The sequence below is a fragment of the Procambarus clarkii genome, chromosome 28, assembly GCF_040958095.1.
Source record: "Procambarus clarkii isolate CNS0578487 chromosome 28, FALCON_Pclarkii_2.0, whole genome shotgun sequence".
NCBI classification, from domain to species: Eukaryota; Metazoa; Arthropoda; class Malacostraca; order Decapoda; family Cambaridae; genus Procambarus; species Procambarus clarkii.
The window spans coordinates 13,049,531-13,073,060 of NC_091177.1; the positions used below are offsets into that span (position 1 = coordinate 13,049,531).

General features: G+C 41.3%; 1 protein-coding gene across 1 annotated transcript in view; it reads right to left on the reverse strand.

Moving 5' to 3' along the window:
• Positions 1–3,807: 3,807 nt before the first annotated feature.
• LOC123754950 (uncharacterized) overlaps positions 3,808–23,530 on the reverse strand; it is a 33,847-nt gene continuing 14,124 nt past the window's right edge. The window contains exons 4-5 of the mRNA XM_045737291.2: positions 6,515–6,801; positions 3,808–6,259 (exon numbers count right to left, since the gene is read on the reverse strand). Coding sequence (XP_045593247.1) covers positions 6,170–6,259; positions 6,515–6,801 — 377 coding nt within the window. The 3' untranslated portion in view covers positions 3,808–6,169. The remainder of the gene's footprint in view (positions 6,260–6,514; positions 6,802–23,530) is intronic.

Sequence of the window (23,530 nt, forward strand, 5' to 3'; positions counted from 1 at the left end):
CTTAAGAATAATCTAATGCACAGTTGACTTCAAGAACTAGGTCCCAAGTGCTCATGCACATGTTTTACAAGTCAATACTATACTGCCAATATTTTTTATAGCTATGTGAAGACTGATAGTGTATGAAAAGCAATAATTTCAAAGAAAATGTAGGAAAATCAAACAGCATTGAATACATGGCCACTTTATATCACATATACAAAATATGTAAATGGTTGTAATTAACTTTGGTTTTCTCCTAACACTGAATTTCCTTATTAATTATATTCGATAGAAATCACAGATTCTTGAAAGACGGTTACTTTTAAATAATCATTTGAAAACGAGGAGTGATAAATATGCCCTCATAAAGCAATAAACAAACTGATACCAGAATTTAACAAACCTGCTAACACTTGACACTACAAACATGCTTCTGATTTTTGTATAAATACTTGCTAATAAATTACTGAATATAACAATCTACAGTACTGTATTATGTCTCCAATGCAACGTACAGGATATGCTTATAAGAAATCTTGCAATGTACTGTAGACAAGAGACTAACTCAAAGTGGTTATGTATATACTGAAACAACGTATATTACCAACGACACCAGCAGCTAACATACTGAAACTTTTGTTCTTGAGCACTAGTGTGGAATAGAATGTAAACTGTGATAGCACAAACATTTTAAAAGACCACTAAAAAAAAACCTTACTGGAAAATATTCTGCAATTGTAATTTTAAGCATTTTATTAAAAATCCTACTATAAGATCGACAGTGACAATGACATAATATTGTTCACTGTATTTTGATGCACTGGAAAACATGAATTAGCTGAGCTACTGTAATAAGCAGCAAATATTCAAATAAATAAATCGTGAATTATTAGAGGTATGGAGTAATTTCCACTCCGTAGTATTAGTGCAAAGTTATTACTAGGAGCCAGGCTTGGAAGACTATTTAGCACCATGTCACAGAAAATCAAAATACAGTATTTTTTTATATCATTAAGGATACCAGTATCGGATTCATTTTTATCAAGGAACATATGACCCAAGCAAACATTAGAAAAACAAGATTTCCGATAATCTTGAAAATCAGCACGTTCTACTAGATGTGCAACCATTAGTGAGTAATTCTTACAAAGTTTAGGTATTTGTAAGAATTACATTTTGGCCTTTTCCAGGTCAAAAAGGATGGCAACAATGGAGGTCTTTGCGGGAAAAGCAGACCGAATGTAGACCTCAATGGTGAAACAAATTGTGCTGCGACACTTGCAAAATACAAATTGAGAAGGCGAGTGGTGGTGACAGTGCTCTACGAACCAGCATGAAAAGTAACCCTTTGAGCACATAAAATTGCATAAAGCCCTACCATTAAAATACTCGTCTCTGGGGAAAGGTGACACTATGATTGATCAGGAAAAAAATGGCAAAGAACCAGCACAGAAAATGGAGCTATAATGTTGAAGAAAAAGACATTTCAGGACAAGAATATGCATATTAGCCTTCAGTATACAGGTTAGGGCTTCACAAAATTTAACAAATGGAACCCCCTCTATGAAGTGACATTATATTTGTGGAGAGAGAGAATCCAGCAAGTGGGTAATCTGTACAGAGAAAAAAAAAAATTGCAAAGGAGAGCAAGTAGGGCTATCATTATAGTACATCAGTCAGAGCACAGCCTCCCATTCACACACACAGTACAAGTGTGAAAGGAGGCTTGGTAGGGTCTCTGAAGTAGCAAAGGCAATACCAATCTCAGCAAGTCATGTAACAGAATATTGGTTCCGACATATGGGCTCTGGGTTGGTTGAACTAAAGACTCAATTAACTGTCAAAATTGGAAGACTAGTATTTCTCCCAGGCTGTATGCCTACAGCAAACAGCCCAAATCATTGTGAATTTCACTATAAAACATTTCCGCTTGAAGCAGGAGGCATAATACGAAATGGTGCAGTGGGTGGAGTCAAGTAAACTGAAAGAAGGGTGTGCAGGACTGGGAGATGGGACATGTATGGAAGAAAGGGGAAGGTATTAAAGATTCAAGTCTTAAAACACCACCAGAGAAATTAAGAGATCTAGCTACAAAAAAATACAAAAGGTCACTTATGTAGGTCAAGGACTTGTCAAGCCAAGTCTGGATAAGGGAAGTACAGTACTGTAGTTTGGAGAATGATCAAAACAAGAAGAGTAAGGGGAGTCGAGAAGAGTTAGCTCACTTATATTTAAAAGGGACAAAGCTAAAGAAAAAATACAGTTATGAAAAGACGGCTTCTGTTATGAGATAAAATCGCCCAATTGAGTATAAGGAGCAAGGGTCGAGGTAAGGATTTTCAATAAAGTAAATTGGAAGGATAAATAGAACGGTTACCATTTTTTTTTAGGAAGAGGGGCAATGAAATGGACGTTCAACAAACGTAAGGGGATGAAATGAAGCGACATTCTTTAAAAGAACAATAGTACTAGGATGACCATTAATAGGGCAAGATGACTTAAAAACAGTATAACCCTGGAAGACCAGGATAAACATCAGTTTTTAGCAAGACAGAACTGAGAAAACCGAGATTAAAAGCTGAAGCTCTGAAAATATACTGTATAAGCAATGTACAGTATATTCCATTTAAAGATACATACTGGTATTAAGACAAATTTTAAGAGATAAAAAGCAGAAAGTATAGAAACGAGCAAGAAAACCTAGAGGTAATTTGGATCGAGATCTTAAATCTGGGTAGTAAAGGCCAAGTAAGAAAAACCAGCACAGGACAGACAAGAAAAAAAAAAAAAGAGCCTGAATAGACTGCAGTGGGTTAGAAGTGGGAGGCTCTGTTGATATCTGAAGCAAAAACATCAAAACTATTTCAGAGCTAGGGACTGGCCAAATTGGTCGAGGGCCTAGGTGTCAACAGATACCATGCCCCAGAAAAGGGAATGTCGTCTTTGTGCTCGAGTTGCAGAATTGACTGCTCCATTCTACAGTGAGCAATGGCCCACAAAAACACATGGTGTTCACCACCACAATTAATACAGCAAACTGGTAGGGTTAACTTGTGCAAGCATTCCTAACATACAGGACTTGCTACAAAGTGGGCTAAAGAGCAAAGCACTTCTGCAATATATAAAATGAGGTAGTTCTTTATTTTCACATTAAATGTAATACTAATAATGAACATGTATATAGTATTACAACACATCAGGGTATTATATAGAGGATAAAATCTTCAAAACTCAGGGTATTACAGAAAAATAAAAGCTTTCACTTGCAAACATTTTGTCTATTGACTCCACGTTAAAGAGCAAGGACGATACACCAGTACCATGAAGTGAGAAACAAAAACACATCCTACAACAAATGCTTTTGTGCTAAGGTACATTAATTTGGGAAGCACTATTTGGGAGACTAACAAAACATGGGATAGAGTGACAAAAGACTGAATAAAAACAAGTGGCACATATAGAAGCTAGTAGAAGAAAGGAGAAATAATCATGTGGGTAAATTAATGATTATTGAGATGACAAGTAATCATTATTAGTTTATACCTTCAAGTGCAAGACAGCAGCTGCTTCATTCATGCATAGCCTACCATAAACAAATGTACAAATATGGTGTTGCTGGTGCTATTAATTTTACTATCTGGGGATTATCTTCCTTCAATTTGTACCTCTTCCAGATAAAAACTGTTTTAATGCTACAAAGAAGAAGACTTTAAAGCTTAAAATATTGAGTCTTCAGGGAACTACAGTACATAAAACAAGGTTAAGGTGATTATGTACGTTGAGAGAATAGCATACTGGTCTCGGTTTTCAAATAAAACATTTAAATAAATTGTATTATCTAATTAAATAATTCAAATACATAATAATTACAATGTATTTAAATTCATGTTGGGAAAGTATGTATAGTAGAACAAATTTAATAACACCCCAACTAAGCATGCCAAGTGCACAGTTCAGCTTTTGTGAAGAGTAAAATTCACATTAACATGGAAGGAAGCTGAATTCATTCATTAAAATTGGTTAAAGTGACAATGTTTCAGTTTGTTGTGGACCATTACTAATCAAACCTTCATAATAGTCTTGGATAAATAAACTGTCACTCACTTTCTAATGCATGAATTAGTCATAATAAGCTTTGTCATGCTTTAATTTTTATTTGGATAAACAGAACTGGATAAACTCCTTTATGTCTGAAATTTGTATCTAGAATGATTGCTGAAAAATATATTAACAATGTAGATACTATTTTCTAGACTAATAATCAAGTATAGTATAAGTCATGAGAACATACAAATTAAGTAGATCCTACTACTTTGAAGACCATATTCTTCCTTTATCTTATATTACTATAAATTTTAAACAAAACTTGCTAAATTACAGAATCAACAACCAAGTGTATGATTTTCCATTGCACATATACACACTAACACTATGTACAAATTAACTAATGAGATCATTATATATATATAACTTACACTAAAGGATTAGTTAGTCAGCATATAAATGTCCATTCACTGGTACATGATACAATCCAAAGATTGCAATGCACAAAACTTGAGCTGCCTTTACATCGGCACAACTTATTACAGCAGACAACTTTATATTACACTAGTTAACAATCTTTACACAACACACGTACAACCCATCAGCACACACAACACAGTTATGGATGCATACACACATGCACTAACACAAACAAAATACAGTACATGAGAATCTTTTCATTAGTCCATACCTGTGCTTATTACATTACATATGTCGAGCCATTTGCCTCTCACAATGCTAGGGTCTGAACCACACACATCAATACATGCTTCAAAATACAATGCTATAATATAACTTTCAAACTGACTTAATATTAAGTTAGAATGCCTGTCGAGGAATAAATGTGTTAAATTTGTTATTGATTTCAAGCTTATCACTGGCAGTGTTTGGGTACAAGGGAAACATTTACCATTGGTACAATCAATAGCTCATAATACTGAATTGCACACACAGTTCGTAAGATATTATTTGGAGTGCCAAAAATCAAACCTTTTACTATCAGCCTTACTAAGAAACCAGACCTGCACAGGAGAGTAACCTTTCACTACAGCAGCAAGAATTGTATATAATTTTTAAATTAGCATTTTGATTCCATACAAAGAATTTATGTATAATGTGTGAACAAAATACACAGACAAAATATCTCTATGTTGTGTTTACAATCATCCAACAAGACCTGATAAGTGCAGCTCTATGTGCCATAGAGGCAGTTTTTCCTTTTTGATGCATAATTAGATAATACTGTATAATATTACATAATTAGTTTTAATGATTAACTATAACTCGGCAGTATGAGAAGTAATTGGTATATTTAGGTTAGATGAGGGCGACAATCTAGTTTAGGATCAAAATACATAAATTTTATAAACTGTACTACATTATATTATATATATATATAACAATATTCAAAACACTCATAAGCTATTTTTTTTCTCTATACAACATCTCATCCACTGTAGCTTGTTACTGTAGTACTGTACCCTGTTATAAATATATATTTCATGGTTTGGCATCATCCTCCTACAACTTGAGTCTGGTTTAATATGAGGGAGCTATTTTAGTATTACACTCTGATTTCTAAAGTTTAAGTTCTCTCCAACAAAATAAAACGCTCATAACCATGAAATGCCTGACAGTTGAGGACGTGCAACATATTACCCTCACTGGCTGACTGCACAAAAAATATTAGAAGTATTAACAGAAAAATAGTAAAAACTAATTATCAGTGTCAATGGCAGAGCTACTGTACTCATATTACAGCATTTACTTAACATTTATTTAATCCTCTACACTCGCCATCAATTTGTTACAAATTGACTTATTGTATACTGTATTCTCATTTAAGTTTTGGAGAGTGCAATGGTTAAACATGGTAAAGCTAACAAATGAGCTTTCATAGCATATACTGAGTGTAGCACACATCTTGATGCTAAACTAGACTGCAAACTTTAAAATGGAATGTGTAAGGCTTGAAAATAAAGCACTGATATACATAAGGCACCAATATATATTTTCATTAACACTAAAATTGTAAGCCTTGATTCACATGGCTACATTTACATTGAGCCAATTTATATACATTGCCAAAATAGAAAGATTGCTTTGAATTATAAAATCATTAAGATTATGGCACTGCAATCCCCTAAATCAGCTCTGGTGATGGTAGGGAGGAAGAGAAACTCCTCCAGCTATTACGTAAACGCCTCCACACAGAAACTTCTCCATCTACACGCTGTGGAAATTTAAGCAATATAATATGTCGAGTAAACAAAAATTAATGACTACAAGGGCCAAAGATATATAATTGTCCTTCGTCAATTTGCAAACTATATCATAAAAGTTATTGTACTCTACAGTAAGTTAAAATAATATTACAGTAATACTATATTTATTTTATTAACCAGCATTATATATCTCATATACACTGACAAGCCAGTGTATATGAGAGTGTGTATCTCTCATATACTCTGGTAATAAAAACCCTTACCCGTGTATGAAAGGTGTCTGCAATTCTTCGGAGTTCTTGACCAACCTCAACCTCCATTGTCACATCACAGGAAAGAGCTCTGGGCTTTCGCCATGCTGGTCGCGACCTTACTACATATCTGCCACCAGCTCCCATAAAGGAATCGCTGGATTCTGAATTTCCAACAGGAGACTGTGCCGAAGGGGTAGAGGATGGAGGAGTGCAAGCTCCACTTGCTCGACCCTCTGTGTCAATGATCAAGTCTGGAAGTGCCAGCACCAAGACTCGTCGACGATGTCCTCCGTTAACTGCAAATGAACACAAATTAAAATATTCACACCTTAATTAGCTAATATAAAGACATTTCTGTAAATGTAAATTGTACATTTAAAAAGATATATTATACGTCACATATGCTCTCATGCCATCTTTTTTCTAGATATTTAAACTACAAAAATGTCCCAAAATCCTGAATGTTTATAAAACAAGATCTACAAAATGCCCCACGGTCAAATATAATTAATAAAAAATTTCCCACAAAAACCTGACTAAAGGAGTACTGTACTGTGTTGCGAGTGTTTTGGCCCCACAGAAGGTTGTCCCAGAGGAAGGACATATTTCTGAAAGTATGCCTGCTAGAGGACACTTGCCATTCTAGCCCAAACATCAAGTCGGTGAAGCTGTTGGGGGCAGTGAGAATAGTGCATGCATGCATCCAGCACACATGAGAGGTAACGCCCCATTGATCATGCTGCATTCAATGAGGCACACGTCAGGGACCCCAAATGATCGAGGTAAGATCCGTTCTGTATTTGATTCACCTCAGTGCCAGTGAGCTAACGTGCAATGACATTTAATGACTTCATTAATGTACCTGTGTAGTGCCCAGAAACTTTGGTATGGGCACACTGGACACCCCCCCCCCCTGGACATTACCGTTGGAAGGATAGAGGGGACAATGTCTCCTGTGAACGCTGAGGGAATGACATCTGACCCATACATGAATCCTTAAGGGGTCATACAGTTTACAGTTGTACACTGGCTTGGGGACCATTCAAGCTTTGTGTGCTGTGACGATATTAACGTCATCTGTTGAGCGTGCCCAACCCCTTTTTCAGTTCCCCAGTGGAAGGCTGTGATCTTACTGACACCTTTATAGATTCATTCATACTTTTACATTTTTACTCATTAGAAGTGATTTGGGTGGTACTTTGGTCGACTGGAATCAGTTCACCCAGGGCAGTCCTAACTCAAGACGTGTTTCAGTGGGAACAAGTGGACAGAGTCAGTGGAGGCTGTGATAACACAGGAGGTTTTTGTGAATGGCTCTACGTATCCCAGGATAGCCCAGTTGAGTTACGAGACAATTAATGTCTGTCAAGGTCTGTTATAGTTGAAGAGGGGAGGGAGGGGGGCAGGGGGAGAGGGAGAGAGGGGAGGGAGGGAGGGAGAGAGAAAGAGAGAGGGGAAGGGGTAGAGAGAAAGGAATATGTCCCTCTTTATGGAAGAAGGAAGATGATCTAACAGTACACAATGAGAAGAGCCACCAGTGGTTGGCAACTACAGACCAATGTCACTTTTCCCCATTAGTACTGGTAAAATTCTGGAAACAATCTATCGGCAAATGATATCAATTTTGGACCATCATCGACTACTATGTGATCGACAATATGGTTTTATAAAAGGCCGAACTGCTGCTGATCTCGTGCGAAATCTCTCCACTGCATTGCATCAGTCACTGCACGAGTACAAGCTCAGTGTGTGTTGTTGCTCTGAACATCGCAAGTGCGTTTGATCAGGTCTGGCGCTCTCTATTAAAAGTAAAGCTTTAAGCACTAGGCATTTTGGGCTCCATCTTAGAGCTAATAAAGGTCTACTTTCAAGAACTAAGAGTAGTCCAATAAAGCAGAATCTGAAAGCCACTCACTCTGTGCCATGTACCACAGGGTAGTGTGCTTGGCCTTCTGCTGTACAATGTCTATTTCAACGATCTGCATCACATCATTTAAGAAGCTCAAGCCTATCCTGACAACTGCAAACCTTTACATTTGGAAAGGAAGAAATGCCAACTGCTACAAGACTCATCAATCACAGACTTTCCGGATTCGATTTTCCGCTGTGTTATTAAAGAAGTGGAATCGGATAGCCCAAGTCCCAAGATCTAATTGCGGAACTCTGACATCAACTCTGATCAATCGCATGTGAGAGGATGCTAATTTATTAGGACTGGAAATAATTAAGACACCAAAACCGTGCTAGTCGAGTCTCTTAGTAAAAATTTGTTTTAAACTTGAAATGAGCAGGAGTCTCCCGACTTGTTTGCCCACTACAAGCTCTCCAGAACACGACCGGCTAATCTAGATTCAGTCGATGTTGGGTGCACGGGGAATGGCATTGGGAGAGAGGCGAACTGGGAGTGAACGATGCCCCAATCGTCCCACCCTGCCCAGGATTCGAACCCAGGTCTTTCCTCGCAGAGCTTGAAGCCACACCACAACGAAGTGGATCTTCGTATAATAATATATAATGAGAAGTGTCCCCAGCTTATATTAGTTTAATTTGGTCTAACATTGTCGAAGGTCTCAACACCAAACCAAAACCAAGTGGAAGGAAAAATAATTTGACTAAAACGTTTGAGAGCTGAAACTTCTCGCGTATCCGCACTTTATAAAATTGCTTCTTTGTTAAAACTGTAAGGGGAAAAATATTCACAAACTAGAGCGAACAAGGACTTTAGTAATGCAGGCCGTTCTGTGGGTGAAGTGATTACCTCAGACACCACAAGAGTGGTGCGAAGACGGAAAAGTAGCCAATGTGCCGCCCACGATAACTGCTGCATACACCACTAGCCAGTCCTGTACTAGGAAAACCCGGAGGCTAAACCTGCCTTGCTCTCCACAACCCAACCCTTAGCACAGTCGTCCCTAAGAGCCAGAATCCCGCGAGACGGTCATCACCCAGGGTAATGGAGGAACAAATGAGCGTGCGAGGCTCAGGTTTCACGCCAATATGACATCCACACCACAAGGAAATAAGGGTCATTACACCCGCAATAATGACTGGTGGGGGGGACAGCTTACTCGTCTTGCCTGCAGACATATAGCCTGACGGGTGATGGTCCTTCGCTTTGCCTATTTGCTTCATAGGGAAGCTACATATTGTTCAAGAGTTGTGCAGTAATTTTTGTATTTACAAAAATTTACCTATGCGTAATGAATTTATAGAAATTACAACTTTTCAACAGGTATTATTAATTGATAACAATTGGTTTGGTGTATGTATGTATGCCCTATTTTTGAAACATCCGCGCACGGTGACCAATGATAGTTTTATTTATGTGAGATTTAAAACGCGTGCTTCACACCAACCAGTGATCTGTCCTAAATGACCCCTTGCCCACAAACTCTCCCGTCCTCATTTTGTTTTTTTTTAAATATATGTAATTCCGCAAAATAATTGTTAATGTGGATTTGTGCAAGATGTTGTATCTTGTGTCTATTCCTAAAGCCTTACACGCCTTAAATGTTAGCAAGCAGTCCATAGGGAAGGTTGTCGCGTGACTGCCACAGGCACGTCTTGCTTCTGTATTTACAAAATATCTATTTGGATATCTACAAAAAGGATGATATCCAAATTGAATGTGATGTGAGCCTCTGTGTCTGCCAGCAGCAGCAGCAGAGGGGGTTCAGAATCTTCACTTTGCGCTTATAACGTCTCAAATTTAACTTTAATTAAAAAAAAATCATATATCCAATTCATATGCAAAACTTTGATGAAGTCGATTGTAGTTTCCTTTCGCAAATTTCCCTTAGTCGAAGCCTATACTTGGAGACTAATGTGTGTTTGAGGCATTATGTGATAATGTAATTCAAATTCCCAAATGAAATTGCATTTAGATAAATTTTGCCATTTTTAATGAATATACTTAGTGGAATATATGCATCTACTAATCTTTTCGAAACAAATACTTTTCACGTTCATATTTTCTTCGTATTTCACTATCATACCTTTTTTACTTAAGTTCCCTGCGTGTTGATTCGAGGAAGACAAGAGAATAATGCAATGATATACATTTTGCAGGTTTTTGGCCTCACTGGAGGTTAAGTGAAACTTGCTTGGCCTTGGTACGAGTAAAGGCGGAAAGTTAAACCCATTTGCCTCTATAAAGGGTGGTAAGACAGTCTACCTTTAATGTAACGCAATGGAAAACCCGTCAAGCCCGATAAGGAAGGACAAAAACAATAAGAGAGAATAGGAATAGGGTGTAAGAGGGTAAACTTTTGGGAGTGGGTGTTTTGTAGCAGGTGTTGGGGAGACGCACTGGGGGAGGGCACAAAGACCCTGGCCTCCACCACACCAGACCAGACCCTCTACACTTGGAGCCAGCAGGTGGAGGCTGCCTCCGGCCACCTTGCCCACAGAACATCAATCCCTCCCCTTCGCTCTTCCCACCTGCCTCGCCCAGCTATCGTAACCTGCCCCTGGCCTTCATCTCTCCTCCACTACACCCCCCTCCCTCCCCCCGTTACACACACACATTTATAAATGCATATATATACGTATATATTCAATATTTGCTCACAAATATGTTAGTACCTGAATTGATCGTTGTATAAATGGTATTTAATATATTAATCAGTAACAAGTGATCGTGCAGATAGCCTTAAATTTCTCTCCATGTGATTGTAATGCAAATATACGCTGTAAGAGGGATACACGCGCTGACAGTCGCTTCTCCTACCTTTGTTACCCGCTACCTTCTGATAACGTGAAGTCCCTAATCTATGCCATCAATAAAATTAATAATTTATTTTCAATATATTTCAACAACCCTAGCGACATTACTGAGGTGTGGTGCAAGTGTGTCCTGACACCATGGACAGGTGTCGCTGCACCTATTGGGGGTGTAGTTATCGACAACACTTCACCCACATTTTTGTTTGTTTTTTCCAAGACGAATATTCATACAAGATGTTGTGTACAGGGGTTACCACACCTCTGCTGCAGTAACAATTATGGCTCAATATTATGTCGACATTCAAGTTCAAGTATGTTTATTGAGACAAGAAAAAATTACATATCAAAGGGATAGAGTAGCTTAGGCTATTTCGACATTCTATACAACCTAATCTTCAAGTTTAACAATACAATTTGAACAGAACTCACCATACTAAATATAACTCCATATATTTTGCTCGCTTAGGTCTGATAATATCTAACAACATATAACCGATATACAAATTAAAATCATATTAATGTGGTGCCGACGGACGGAACGGAAAAACAGGATGGCTTTGAAACTAAGGAAAAGTCCTCACTAGACGGTATCACTACCTACCACCAGCCACCCCAGGGTCCATGAGACCCAGTAGAGCTCCCAGGTCCTCCATAGTCCTCCTCCCAGGGTCCTACACATCCCAGGGTCCTACACATCCCAGGGTCCTCGAGAGCCCGCCAATAACCGACGTCGTCAAGCTGTCAGCTAATATCGGCTAAATAAATAAACTACTTGTACGACCAAGCTGCCTGTACCTATTGCACCACACTATGTTATGCTATACAACCAGAACAACAACCGAACTGAAACAAAGTTTGCTTTATCCTAACAAGTAAATTTGTGATTTAATACGATTTATATCTGAAAATATTAGAAAATATTTTCCTCCGTGAAGAAAAATCAGCAATGCTTCCTTATTAAATCATAAAGCCGAGGAAGAGGTTGGAGTGCGTGTGGGGTTACTCAAGGCTATAAGTAACGAGTGCTCCGGCCACAACGAGTAGGAAACAAGAGTGAATAAAGGCTGTCTTCATAATGCACCCAAAGTTTACCAGTGCAAGTTAGTGATCATATGCACCTGATGTATGTCTGCCTAACCATCTTGCGAGATGGGAATTTTAGTGTCACATGGGTAGCTATGGACACAAACTTTGCAACCATTCATATAGTTTAGGGAAGGGTAGCAACGTATATGCACATGTACCCCATGTTAAAACAAGTTACGCTACAAAAACGTTACTGCCCGAAACGTACTAGTGGCTGTACAAGAAAGTAAAAACTCTTGTTCTTATCAATAAAATAAAAAACGTAGCGAACGTTCCGGGCACCATGAGTAGCCAGTGTTTGGTGGTTTGGAGCGAGTGGGAGGGGTGACCCTCCCACTCACCCACCCTGAGGTGGTGGGTGAATAGGAGGGTCAGTGGCCTATGTTAAGTCACGAGTAGTTCCATATAGCGAGAGCCCCCCACTGAGGGTCACAGGCGACCACAACTGACCATAACACACTAAATATAGGTGAAAGAGACGGGGTTTGGCTGGTGGGGATACCATCTTTCCATCAGGAGAATACATTAGCAACATTCACAATCTTACAAAGAATATCCAATATCACTTTTTTACCAGAAATTACAATCTCCCTATGAGGAAGGCACAATACAAGCTGCCCATCTCCCCTGAGGAAAATGCATCACCAGTACAGTACTACCATCATGTGTTGAGTGGGCGTATTGTAATTAGTGCGGGGAATCACTGTCAGGGTGATGCAATGACGACAGGAGTGTGTGAGCGAGCAAGTGAGCGAGCGAGCGAGCAAGCCAGCAGAGTGCACGTGTCATTGGGCGGGGCTCAACCTCATGCCTCCAGGCATCTCTCCCCTCCCCAATACCGCCCTCTATCTATCCTGTCCTCTGGCTAGCCTAGCCACCCTCCCTCTCCACTCCAACCCCATCCTCCTACCTCAGCAAACAACTAATATGACCAATCTTTCACTGGTTGCAGGTACCTTTCCACCACATCCATCAGTAATCTATCATATATATGCATCCATCTCTTGTGCCTGTAGCCACCCGAAACTACCGCTGAGGTTCGCAACTGGCCGCCGCGGGAGTTGGGGTCGTCAGCTACTGTTGTCTGGTCAGGATCCACCTGGGTAGCCCCTGCGTGCTGTGGCGGCGTGCCATCCTCGTCCTGCCCTGAGGGGCTGTTGCTTGCTGCTGGAGAAGCTGGGTGCGCGCGGCTGCCACACTGCTAAATATAGCACCTACCACCTCCAAGACGAATCCCTGTCTCGTAAGAACACGACGCTCTTATGCCACTGCATCTTATCCCCACTACCAAAAACTATATGCTATATGGGAATTTGTTTTGCGAAGATGATCCAGAAGAAAGACACTATCATGATATGAATGACAATTTGAAATGTGTAAATAAGAGCTACATCTCACACAGTCTTAAAGGAGCGAGGTAGAACACCCCGTCCCGTCGGTACACAAGGTAAATCATAGCCTGGCGTCCTCACCCACCCTACGCTCCTGCCACGGGGTATTCAATAACCAAAGCTACTGACTGAGTGTAGCTACCGCCACTACACCCTCAATCCACTGCATGCTCCAGGCGGCCTTGCCACTTACTAAAAACACGCACAATACATATAATGGATACGGTCAGGTAATTATAATGAATATACATAGCTTAATATAAATTACTTGATTCTCGACGTTAAACGAGACTATTCAACGTTCGTAAAACCTAACGAATCTTTCCAACTAGTTTTGTGTAGAATTGAAGAAAATGGAATAATAAGTGATGCCGATCTCAATACGCCGTGAGCGATTAGCCTTCACCATTGGTTCAAGGACAAAAACGCGGCCCTTGAAATCTGGAAAACCATTCTGTAATTTTTCCCAAGCTTAACAGACGAACGGAAACATCAAGACTATTACACGAGGAGGCCGCCGTCATGTATAATTCGTCAAGGCTATACCAGTTTAATTATATCGTCAGGAAATATAATATTCAGGATTATTAACTTCTGCTGAATAATTTCGATCATTTAAGATGTTAACATGGCCTGGAAGTTTACCCCTGTAGTCTTACCATCGTCTATCATCAACTACCCCAGCGCTACCTGCTCTCCACATCACCAGCCCGACTCCTCTTTTACAACTTTAATGTTTTGAATGTTTTATTATTACTCGCATCAGCCACCGAAGCCTAGCGTAAGAGATTCACCCAGCTGTAACACAGTTTCTCTTCTACACCTCGGCTTGCCCATACACTGCAGCAATGTAATTTACTCTGAAATTATTATTATAATATATTATTGGTAATAATATTCTGCCAATCAATCCTAGCACAGGATACCAAATCCGAGCGCTGATAAGCGTTTGATAGAGCGCGGGGAAGTGAGCAAGAACACGACGAGCACTCCAAACTCAGCCAGCCTACCAGCCTGCCAGACACGATTCCAGGGCGTCTGCCTTATACCTGGGCGAGGCAGCTCCCCCGCGCGCCTGAGGGTGGTTTCAAATTGGCCCAAGATTACCCCAGCTGATTATCCCCTGGACGCAGGTTAGGTAAGAAGCGGATAATCTGGCAGATGGGGCAGTGGTCGGGGGATACTTAACAAGCAGGTAACTAATTGGATTACGGCACGTGAGATACTGCCATACTCACACACTTACTTCCTCTACAAACATTCAACAACAATAATAACAAGCGTGGGACGGAAAGCAGTGTTTGGACAACTACCTACATCTACCCTTCGAGTATAGCTGGCTGGCCTCCAGATACACCTGACCTCTCCAACCGCCCAAGATGAGGCGAGACTCACTGACTTGACTACCTGAATTTACCTGAGGGTCGCTTACACACTAGTGGCCTCAACGAGGACAGGAACCCGGCGGCTTGTCATAGGTCTTCCCCCCCCCCCTCACATTTGTTCTGATGATTTTTTCTAGCTGAATTTTAAAATTCAGAAGAGGTGGCTTTAACGGCTTCGGCGGGTAGGTGGTTCCATGGGTTTATAACCCTATGGGTATAAAGACATCTGCAGGCGATGAGTCACAATAACGTGGCTGAAGTAGTTTGACCAGACCACACACTAGAAGGTGAAGGGACGACGACGTTTCGGTCCGTCCTGGACCATTCTCAAGTCGATTGTCGATCATATAAAGACATCTGTTTTCTGACGTATATTGTGGCTTGTTGAGCTTGAAACCGTTGCTTCTTGTTTGTGTTGCAACTGATTTTTTGTTTAAATTGTTGTCTAGATTAATGTTCTCCAAACTGTTCGGTATTTTAAAAGTTTCGATGAGATCCGCCCTGTCATGCCTGGTTTGCAGTGTTGTTATTCCTGTGGCCCTCAACCGTTCCCGGTACGAGTCTACTTAGTTCTGGAATTTTTTGCTGTTGCCCGGAACTTTCTCCAAAGCAGCTGTCTTTGTGAAGACGAGGTCTCCATGCTTGGATACAATAATCTAAGTGTAACCAGATAGTTACACAGTTGAATAACCACCTTTTCTTTGGTCAAAGATTAGCATTATTATTTCTAGGATTTGTTTAACGTTTTTAATGCAGCTCCCATTTGCTGTGCAACTTTCCGGGAGTGATGGGATTTTACTCAAGGATTCTTTTCTTCAATCTGCTGCAAGGTATTTGGATGGGGTTGTGGGAGTTCTACTCCCTAAGCCTCGCCCGGAGCCAGGCTTCACTTTTGAAATGATGACCAAATCACACATCAGAAAATGGAGAAACTACGACATTTCGGTCCGTCCTGGACCATTATCAAGACTTTATACTCCAGAACGGACGGAAACGTCGTCGTTTCTTCATTTTCCGATGTGTGGTTTAGTCATTGTATCCTCAGCCACATTATTTTGATTCATCGTTTCACTTGTGACAGCTTGGTCCAACAGGCTGTTGCTGTTGAATAAAAGTAAAAAAACTATTGAGAGGGCCATGCATCAGCAGCTGCAGGCGCAAGACGGACACGACAGGACCGGACCAATCAGCGCACGCTATTCTCTGGTAAACACCAGCCGCTGTGGGCTCTACCATCCACCTCACGCTATTCCCTTGTAAACAAGGATTCTCGCCAGATTGCTATTGGGACGGAGAGGAATTGATGACACCTGTGGAAACCCCCTCAAGCAAATGGGGCACATCAGTGGGTGAACCCACGGTGATGGGCGGGGAGTCAGTGACTGGAGGGAGGGTGCCAGTGACTGTATGGAGGGAGCCAAAGACTATAGGTGGGAGGGAGTCTGACTATAGGGAGGGAGAGAGCCAGTGCTGTCACTTCATCTTCCTAACCACTGGCACCTGCAGAAGACTTTCACATTACGAATAAAGTTTCAATACTGTATTATTATCTTGTGTGGGCAGTGCCAAAGACTTCACCCAACTTTACCCACCTATTTAGTGGACATTTCCAACCCATTCTCCTCAATAGCACATCGCATTTTTGACGTACAATTTTTCCCAAGGCCGAAAACTGATGTACTCAATATGGGAGCGGTTCGCGAGATTGAGGTGATGTTCCGTTTTCTGTTCGTGGGCCCTGTGGTAGGTTAGGTGCATTTAGTACACCACTTTAGTGACGTTGGGAACGCTCGGGGGAACGGGCTGCATGTCTACCCCCCTCCCCACCCTTTCCCTGTCAACTTCACACAGTAAACATACTGGGCTACATCTTTATATACAAATATTGGTAACATTTAATATCCTCAACCAATGAAATTTCCTGAATACAAATACCGTGAAACGTTTGAACTCGGTGCGCGCGCGCACTATTTCACGAGAGAACAAGTCTTGGCTTCCTATGGCTAACAAAGCATTGTGTTTCACAATTTCTGCCCGAAACGCTTTGCGTAATAGTGGCTTTAGGCATTGTATGTACTAGCTCTATCTATAAATCCATCAATCTTTGTAAAATCTCTTGTATGTATGTACCTTACCTAAATAAACATTTATTTTATTTATTTATTAATTACGTTAGCCAAGCCATCAGGCCTCACATGACCACTGGAGTCACTCACACACGTCAACACGCGCCCGGAAGTTGTTCTGGGAAAGTATCCAACAATGACGTCACGTGGCAATGTTTACACTTGAGGATTTCACACCTCAAAGGTGAAGAATGAGAAGCAATTTCCAGTCTCATCCTAGATAATTCCCAGCCCGGTACTGGCTGATTATAGATGATCTAGGGGGCTCATCAATGTTGTTTCTTATCTTTGATATCTGCCATTTCAAATTGTCACCGAAAACCAAACGAAAAATGTAAATAAACTAATTATACATATATGCTAGATGGGCAACCCGTCCTCCTAATAGAGGGTAACATTTAGTCCATACCTTCCTTACCCGAGGGCAAAAATCGCCGTACTAGAAACTGATAGCGGCTCGCGAAATTGACATATTGTCCTGTTTACTGTTTTGGGTCCTCTGGTAGGTTAGGATAACGGCACTTTAGTACAACCGATTCTTGGCGATGGGAAACTTTAGGAGGGCGGGCTGAGAATGACGTACCCAGGTATCCCCCCCCCCTCTCTCTCCCCACCGTCTCTCTCTCATCCTGTCTCCTCTGCCTGTCTGTCTGCCTGTCTGTCTGCCTGCCTGTCTGTCTGTCTGTCTGTCTGTCTGTCTGTCTGTCTGTCTGTCTGTCTGTCTGTCTGTCTGTCTCTCTCTCTCTTTTTCTCTCTCGCGCGCGCGTGTGCGTGCGTGTGTGCACACTCACCTAGTTGTGCTTGTGCGTGTGTATTTACTATTTGTTTCTGCATAATCGAACTGTGCGCGCGCATATGCGTGTCCCCCCCCCCCCTGTTCGTTCGTCCGTCCTCACCTAGTTGTGCTTGCGGGGGTTGAGCTCTGGCTCTTTGGTCCCGCCTCTCAACTGTCAATCAACAGGTGTACAGGTTCCTGAGCCTACTGGGCTCTATCATATCTACACTTGAAACTGTGTATGGAGTCAGCCTCCACCACATCACTCCCTAATGCATTCCACCTGTTAACTACTCTGACACTGAAAAAGTTCTTTCTAACGTCTCTGTGGCTCATGTGGGTACTCAGCTTCCACCTGTGTCCCCTTGTTCGTGTTCCAACTGTGTTAAAAAACTTATCTTTATCTACCCTGTCAATTCCTCTGAGAATTTTGTAAGTAGTGATTATGTCTCTTCGAGCTCTCCTGTCTTCCAGCTACGTGAGGTGCAGCCTTTCCTCATAACTCATGCCTCTTAGTTCTGGGACTAGCCTAGTGGCATATCTCTGGACTTTTTCTAGCTTTGTCTTGTGCTTGACAAGGTACGGGCTCCATGCTGGGGCCGCATACTCCAGGACTGGTCTTACATATGTGGTATACAAGGTTCTGAAGGATTCCTTACGCAGATTCCTGAAGGCAGTTCTGATGTTAGCCAGCCTTGCATACGCCGCTGATGTTATTCTTTTGATTGGGGGCTTCAGGAGGCATGTTTGGCGCGATATCAACTCCTAGATCTTTCTCTGTCCGTTTCATGAAGGACATCATTTCTCATTTGGTATCTTTAGTATCCATTTGTTGGATACTTTACTATCCATTTGTTGGACCATTCATTTTGTCTAGGTCGTCTTGTAGCCTCATACTATCTTCTGGGAAGATAATGAGAGAAACGAGTCTATTCCCTCTGGGAGATCATTTACATATATCAGAAACAGTATAGGTTCAAGAACCCTCACAGCAACTCGCTGTCTTCTGTTGCTTAGATACTCCCTTATCCAGTGGAGTACCTTCCCTTTCACTCCTGCCTGCATCTCCAGCTTGGGCACTAGTCTCTTGTGCGGTACTGTGTCAAAGGCTTCCTGGCAATCCAAAAATATGCAGTCCGCCCACCCTTCTCTTCCCTGTCTGATTTTTGTTGCCTGGTCGTAGAACTCAATCCTGAGAGGCATGATTTGCCATCCCTGAATCCATGCTGATGTCACGTTACAAAGTTCTTTTGCTCTGGGTGTTCCAATAGTTTTTTCGCACAATCTTCTCCATCAACTTACATGATATGCAAGTAAGGGACAATGGCCTGTAGTTCAGTGCCTCCTGTCTATCCCCCATCTTGTATATCGGGACTACATTAGCCATTTTCCAAATTTTGGGAAGTTCACCCATTACCAGTGATTTGTTATATATCATGGAGAGTGGCAGGCACAGTGCTTCTGCTCCTTCCTTCAGTATCCAAGGTGAGATTCCATCCGGGCCTATAGCCTTTATCACATCCAACTCTAGCAAAAGCTTCCTTGTCTCCCCACTGGAAATCCCGAACTCCTCTAGTGGTGCCTGGTTAACTATTCCTTCTCTTATATCTGGAACTTCCTCTTGCTCTAATGTGAAGACCTTGAATTTCTTATTGAGTTCCTCGCACACTTCCTTGTCGTCTGTATTGAATTTGTCTACCCCCATTATCCTCAGTTTCATTACCTGTTACTTCACTGTTTTCTTCCTGATGTGACTGTGCAACAATTTAGGTTGAGTCTCTGTCCATCCGTCTCTGCATTTGTCTCTCTCTCTCCCCATTATCTCTATCTCTCTCTCTCCTCCCATGTCTCTCGTGGCCGTATAACTTTCGCCACAAGGACAAGATTTAACACTGAAATTGGGTCAAACTAGTATTGAGTGATCCGTAGAGTTGAGCAAGCCTCACTCCCCCTCCCTGGTGGGTGGGGGGAGGGGGCTTACCACAACACGCCACGAAGCATGGAAGTTCTATAACAGCAGACGTACACAGACTACTAGTGAAAGACTAAACAATTGGTTTTACTACACTCACACACACACAATACACACAGCTGCGCTACAACTGATACACCGACTCAAAGTCGGCTTTTAAAGCCCTTCAAAACAACATGTTTATAAAAATAAATACTAGTTATTTTGCAAAATCAATACTAAACATTACTGAAACACAGCCCAAGAGTTTCAGCATCTTCGTACGGGCACAATCTCATATTATCCAACATGATACAGACAAGGGGCCAGATTCACGAAAGCACTTACGCAAACACTTACGAATCTGTACTTCTTTTCTCAATCTTTGGCGGCTTTGTTTCCAATTATTAAACAGTTAATGAGCTCCGAAACACCAGAAGGCTGTTTATAACAATAGTTGAATGGGAAGTTTTCATGCTTGTAAACTGTTTAATAAATGTAACCAAAGCCGTCAAAGATTAAGGAAAGATGTACACGTTCGTAAGTACTTGTGTAAGTGCTTTCGTGAATCTGGCCCAGGTACTTAAAGTTGTACGTAATAAACCAGGAATTGAACTTGACCTAGCGTATTGCACTCTCTTGGCAAAAGCACAGTACTTCAGAGAACTGGGCATGAGAGGACCAATCACGGACACTCAAGGGACAAAAAAAGCACTAGTTAAAGTTGATAACTATATGGTCGGACAACACAACACTCACCAAACAGTGTGACATTGTAAACAATTTTTTCCAATATATCTTTACTTATATGCAAGTAATAAATATCCCAACAATGAACATTTCAACTGTAAATTCTGTGAGCCGGAGCCGAGACACTCAACGACTGCCGAATGTCCTATTTATCAATTATTTTAGACCAAATGACATGAAATACTTTGAGCTATAATTCACTCGCAGATATTTTAATATATTCTCATGCTCTACCAGAAATTAACTAGTGCAGGCTAGTAGACGACTATATGCTTTGATTCCATAATATGACTAAATATTCTATGAGATGGAGCTATTAGTATTTTGTGATGGACAGAGACAGCAAAATAGTAACGATACGAGTAGGAATGAAAGCAAATATCAACATAAGAACATAAGAACAAAGGCAACTGCAGAAGGCCTATTGGCCCATACGAGGCAGCTCCTATTTATAACCACCCAATCCCACTCATGTCCAACCCGCGCTTGAAACAATCGAGGGACCCCACCTCCACCATGTTACGCGGCAATTGGTTCCACAAATCAACAACCCTGTTACTGAACCAGTATTTACCCAAGTCTATCCTAAATCTAAACTTATCCAATTTATACCCATATAAAGAGGTATATAAGAGGTAATTAAACAGCAGCCTCGTACATATAAATATAGGTATCAGTGCTTCAACGTTGAATTAACATGAACGACACTGACCTTATTTAAAGTAGACGGGATAAAATCATATCAAAATTGGGACGAAAAAGAATAAAATTTGAAGATTTAGAAGTGTAAGAAGTGATAACAAGAGCAGCGCACGAATAAATAGGATATTACGAGAGAGAAGTATCCAACATGTACAGTAGCCTAGTGGGGAGAGGATCCGGTTTATTATCCACGTACGATAAACAGGTTGGGCAAAGTCCTTTCACCGGGTGCTTGGTAATATCCTCCCTGCAACACTGGTGATAGCCTCAGCCACACAACACAACCTCCCTCACATATTACCTCCCATAAACAAAAGAGGTAAACTGATACACGACTTGAATATACGCCATACAACATTATAATATTTAGTATATTTAATGCCAATTAAAACGCCAATTTAGAAATCAAGACAAAATATTTAAATTCCCTGCAAGTCGATAATTAAGATAAAAGAAAAAAAGGACAGTAAATTGATGTGCCAGTTCCCGGGAGAATTCGAACACGTTGTCGCCAGTCTGGGCGAGATGGACGAGTTGGGACGCCTTGTTTACAGCAGCGTCAGGTGTGTGCTGGTGGTCGTGGGTGGGGAGAAGGGGGGGAGGAGGGAGAAGGGAAGGGGGTAGGAGGAAGGGAAGGCGGGGAGGAGGAAAAGGGAGTAGGGGGGGAATAGGGAGCGGGGGAGGAGGCAGGTGGCCACACTGGGGTGTCCCCCCCACAAAGGATCATCTTCACCCAGACTGTTGTCACGCAGTAACAACAATGTTCCTGTTACAACAGTTTACACCCACACATACTGGACCAAACTATCCACGTGTGTAAGTATCGCCACACTTGTGTACTTTTTTATGGCGGGCCAGTTACACACTGCAGGCCACTCCAACATAATAGGCTTACAAATTACATTATTTTATAATTACGGAATTTTCATGTGAGAAGTTCTGTTCGCCTCACAGTTGCCTATTGGTTAATTAGTTTGTATTACTAACTTTTGACATATTCGTGTTATGTGATGCTTCTGTTTGGTAATTTATATTATAATTATGATATATAATTAGAATATATAATTATATAAATTACCAACCAGAAGCGTCACTTAACTCAGGGCCGGCAATCAGGCCCATCACTGATTTATACATTATCCTTACTGATTGTCCCTAGTTATATTAACTCTTCTAATTAATGTAAAGGTTATTGGGCTCTGTGCACTTGTGGGTATGGGTACCTGGCGGGTATTGGGTAGTGTGGTTTTGGGATGATAGTACTTCAGGTGGGTTGGTTGGTTGGGTTTGGGTGGGAAGCAGGTCCAGGTGACCACCAGGGGCGACCTGACAATGCGTCATGGTAAACCACCCCCATACCCGGCCACCTGCCCTCCAGTTATCCCTACCCGTTTTTTTTTTTGGGGGGGGGAGGGGGGGGAGTAAAGAGGAAGGAGAGGCATAGGTGAAGGGAAGTATAGAAATGGGAAATACAGTGAGAGGTATGAAAGCAGGCGAGCTGTCCGCCTTGCTGACACGATGTGTGGGTGTTGGCAGCTAAGCTAAGCTGGCTCCCTCTTGTCAGGGAGCTGTGAGTGTGTGAGAGGTTCTTCACATGTGTTTCACCATATATGGATGTCCATAGATGAATACTGTGTAGCATTCATATATACACACTCCGATGCTTCCACACATGTTGTTCTGTTTAAGGCTCTTTATTTTATTATTATTATTTATCGAGTTGTTCATACACATTATTTATCGAGTTATTCATATATACACATATATGAACTGTTCATATATACACATATATGAACTGTTCATATATACACATATATGAACTGTTCACATATACACATATATGAACTGTTCATATATACACATATATGAACTGTTCATATCACACCCTGATGGCTTGGAGCTGCAGTCTGATGTTTAGTGGCTGTATGTTCAGGAGTTCAGGTCCCTACCCGTACCCACCTGCCCTCCAGTCATCACCACCCCTACCCACCTGCCCTCCAGTCATCCCCACCCGTACCCACCTGCCCTCCAGTCATCACCACCCGTACCCACCTGCCCTCCAGTCATCCCCACCCGTACCCACCTGCCCTCCAGTCATCACCACCCGTACCCACCTGCCCTCCAGTCATCACCA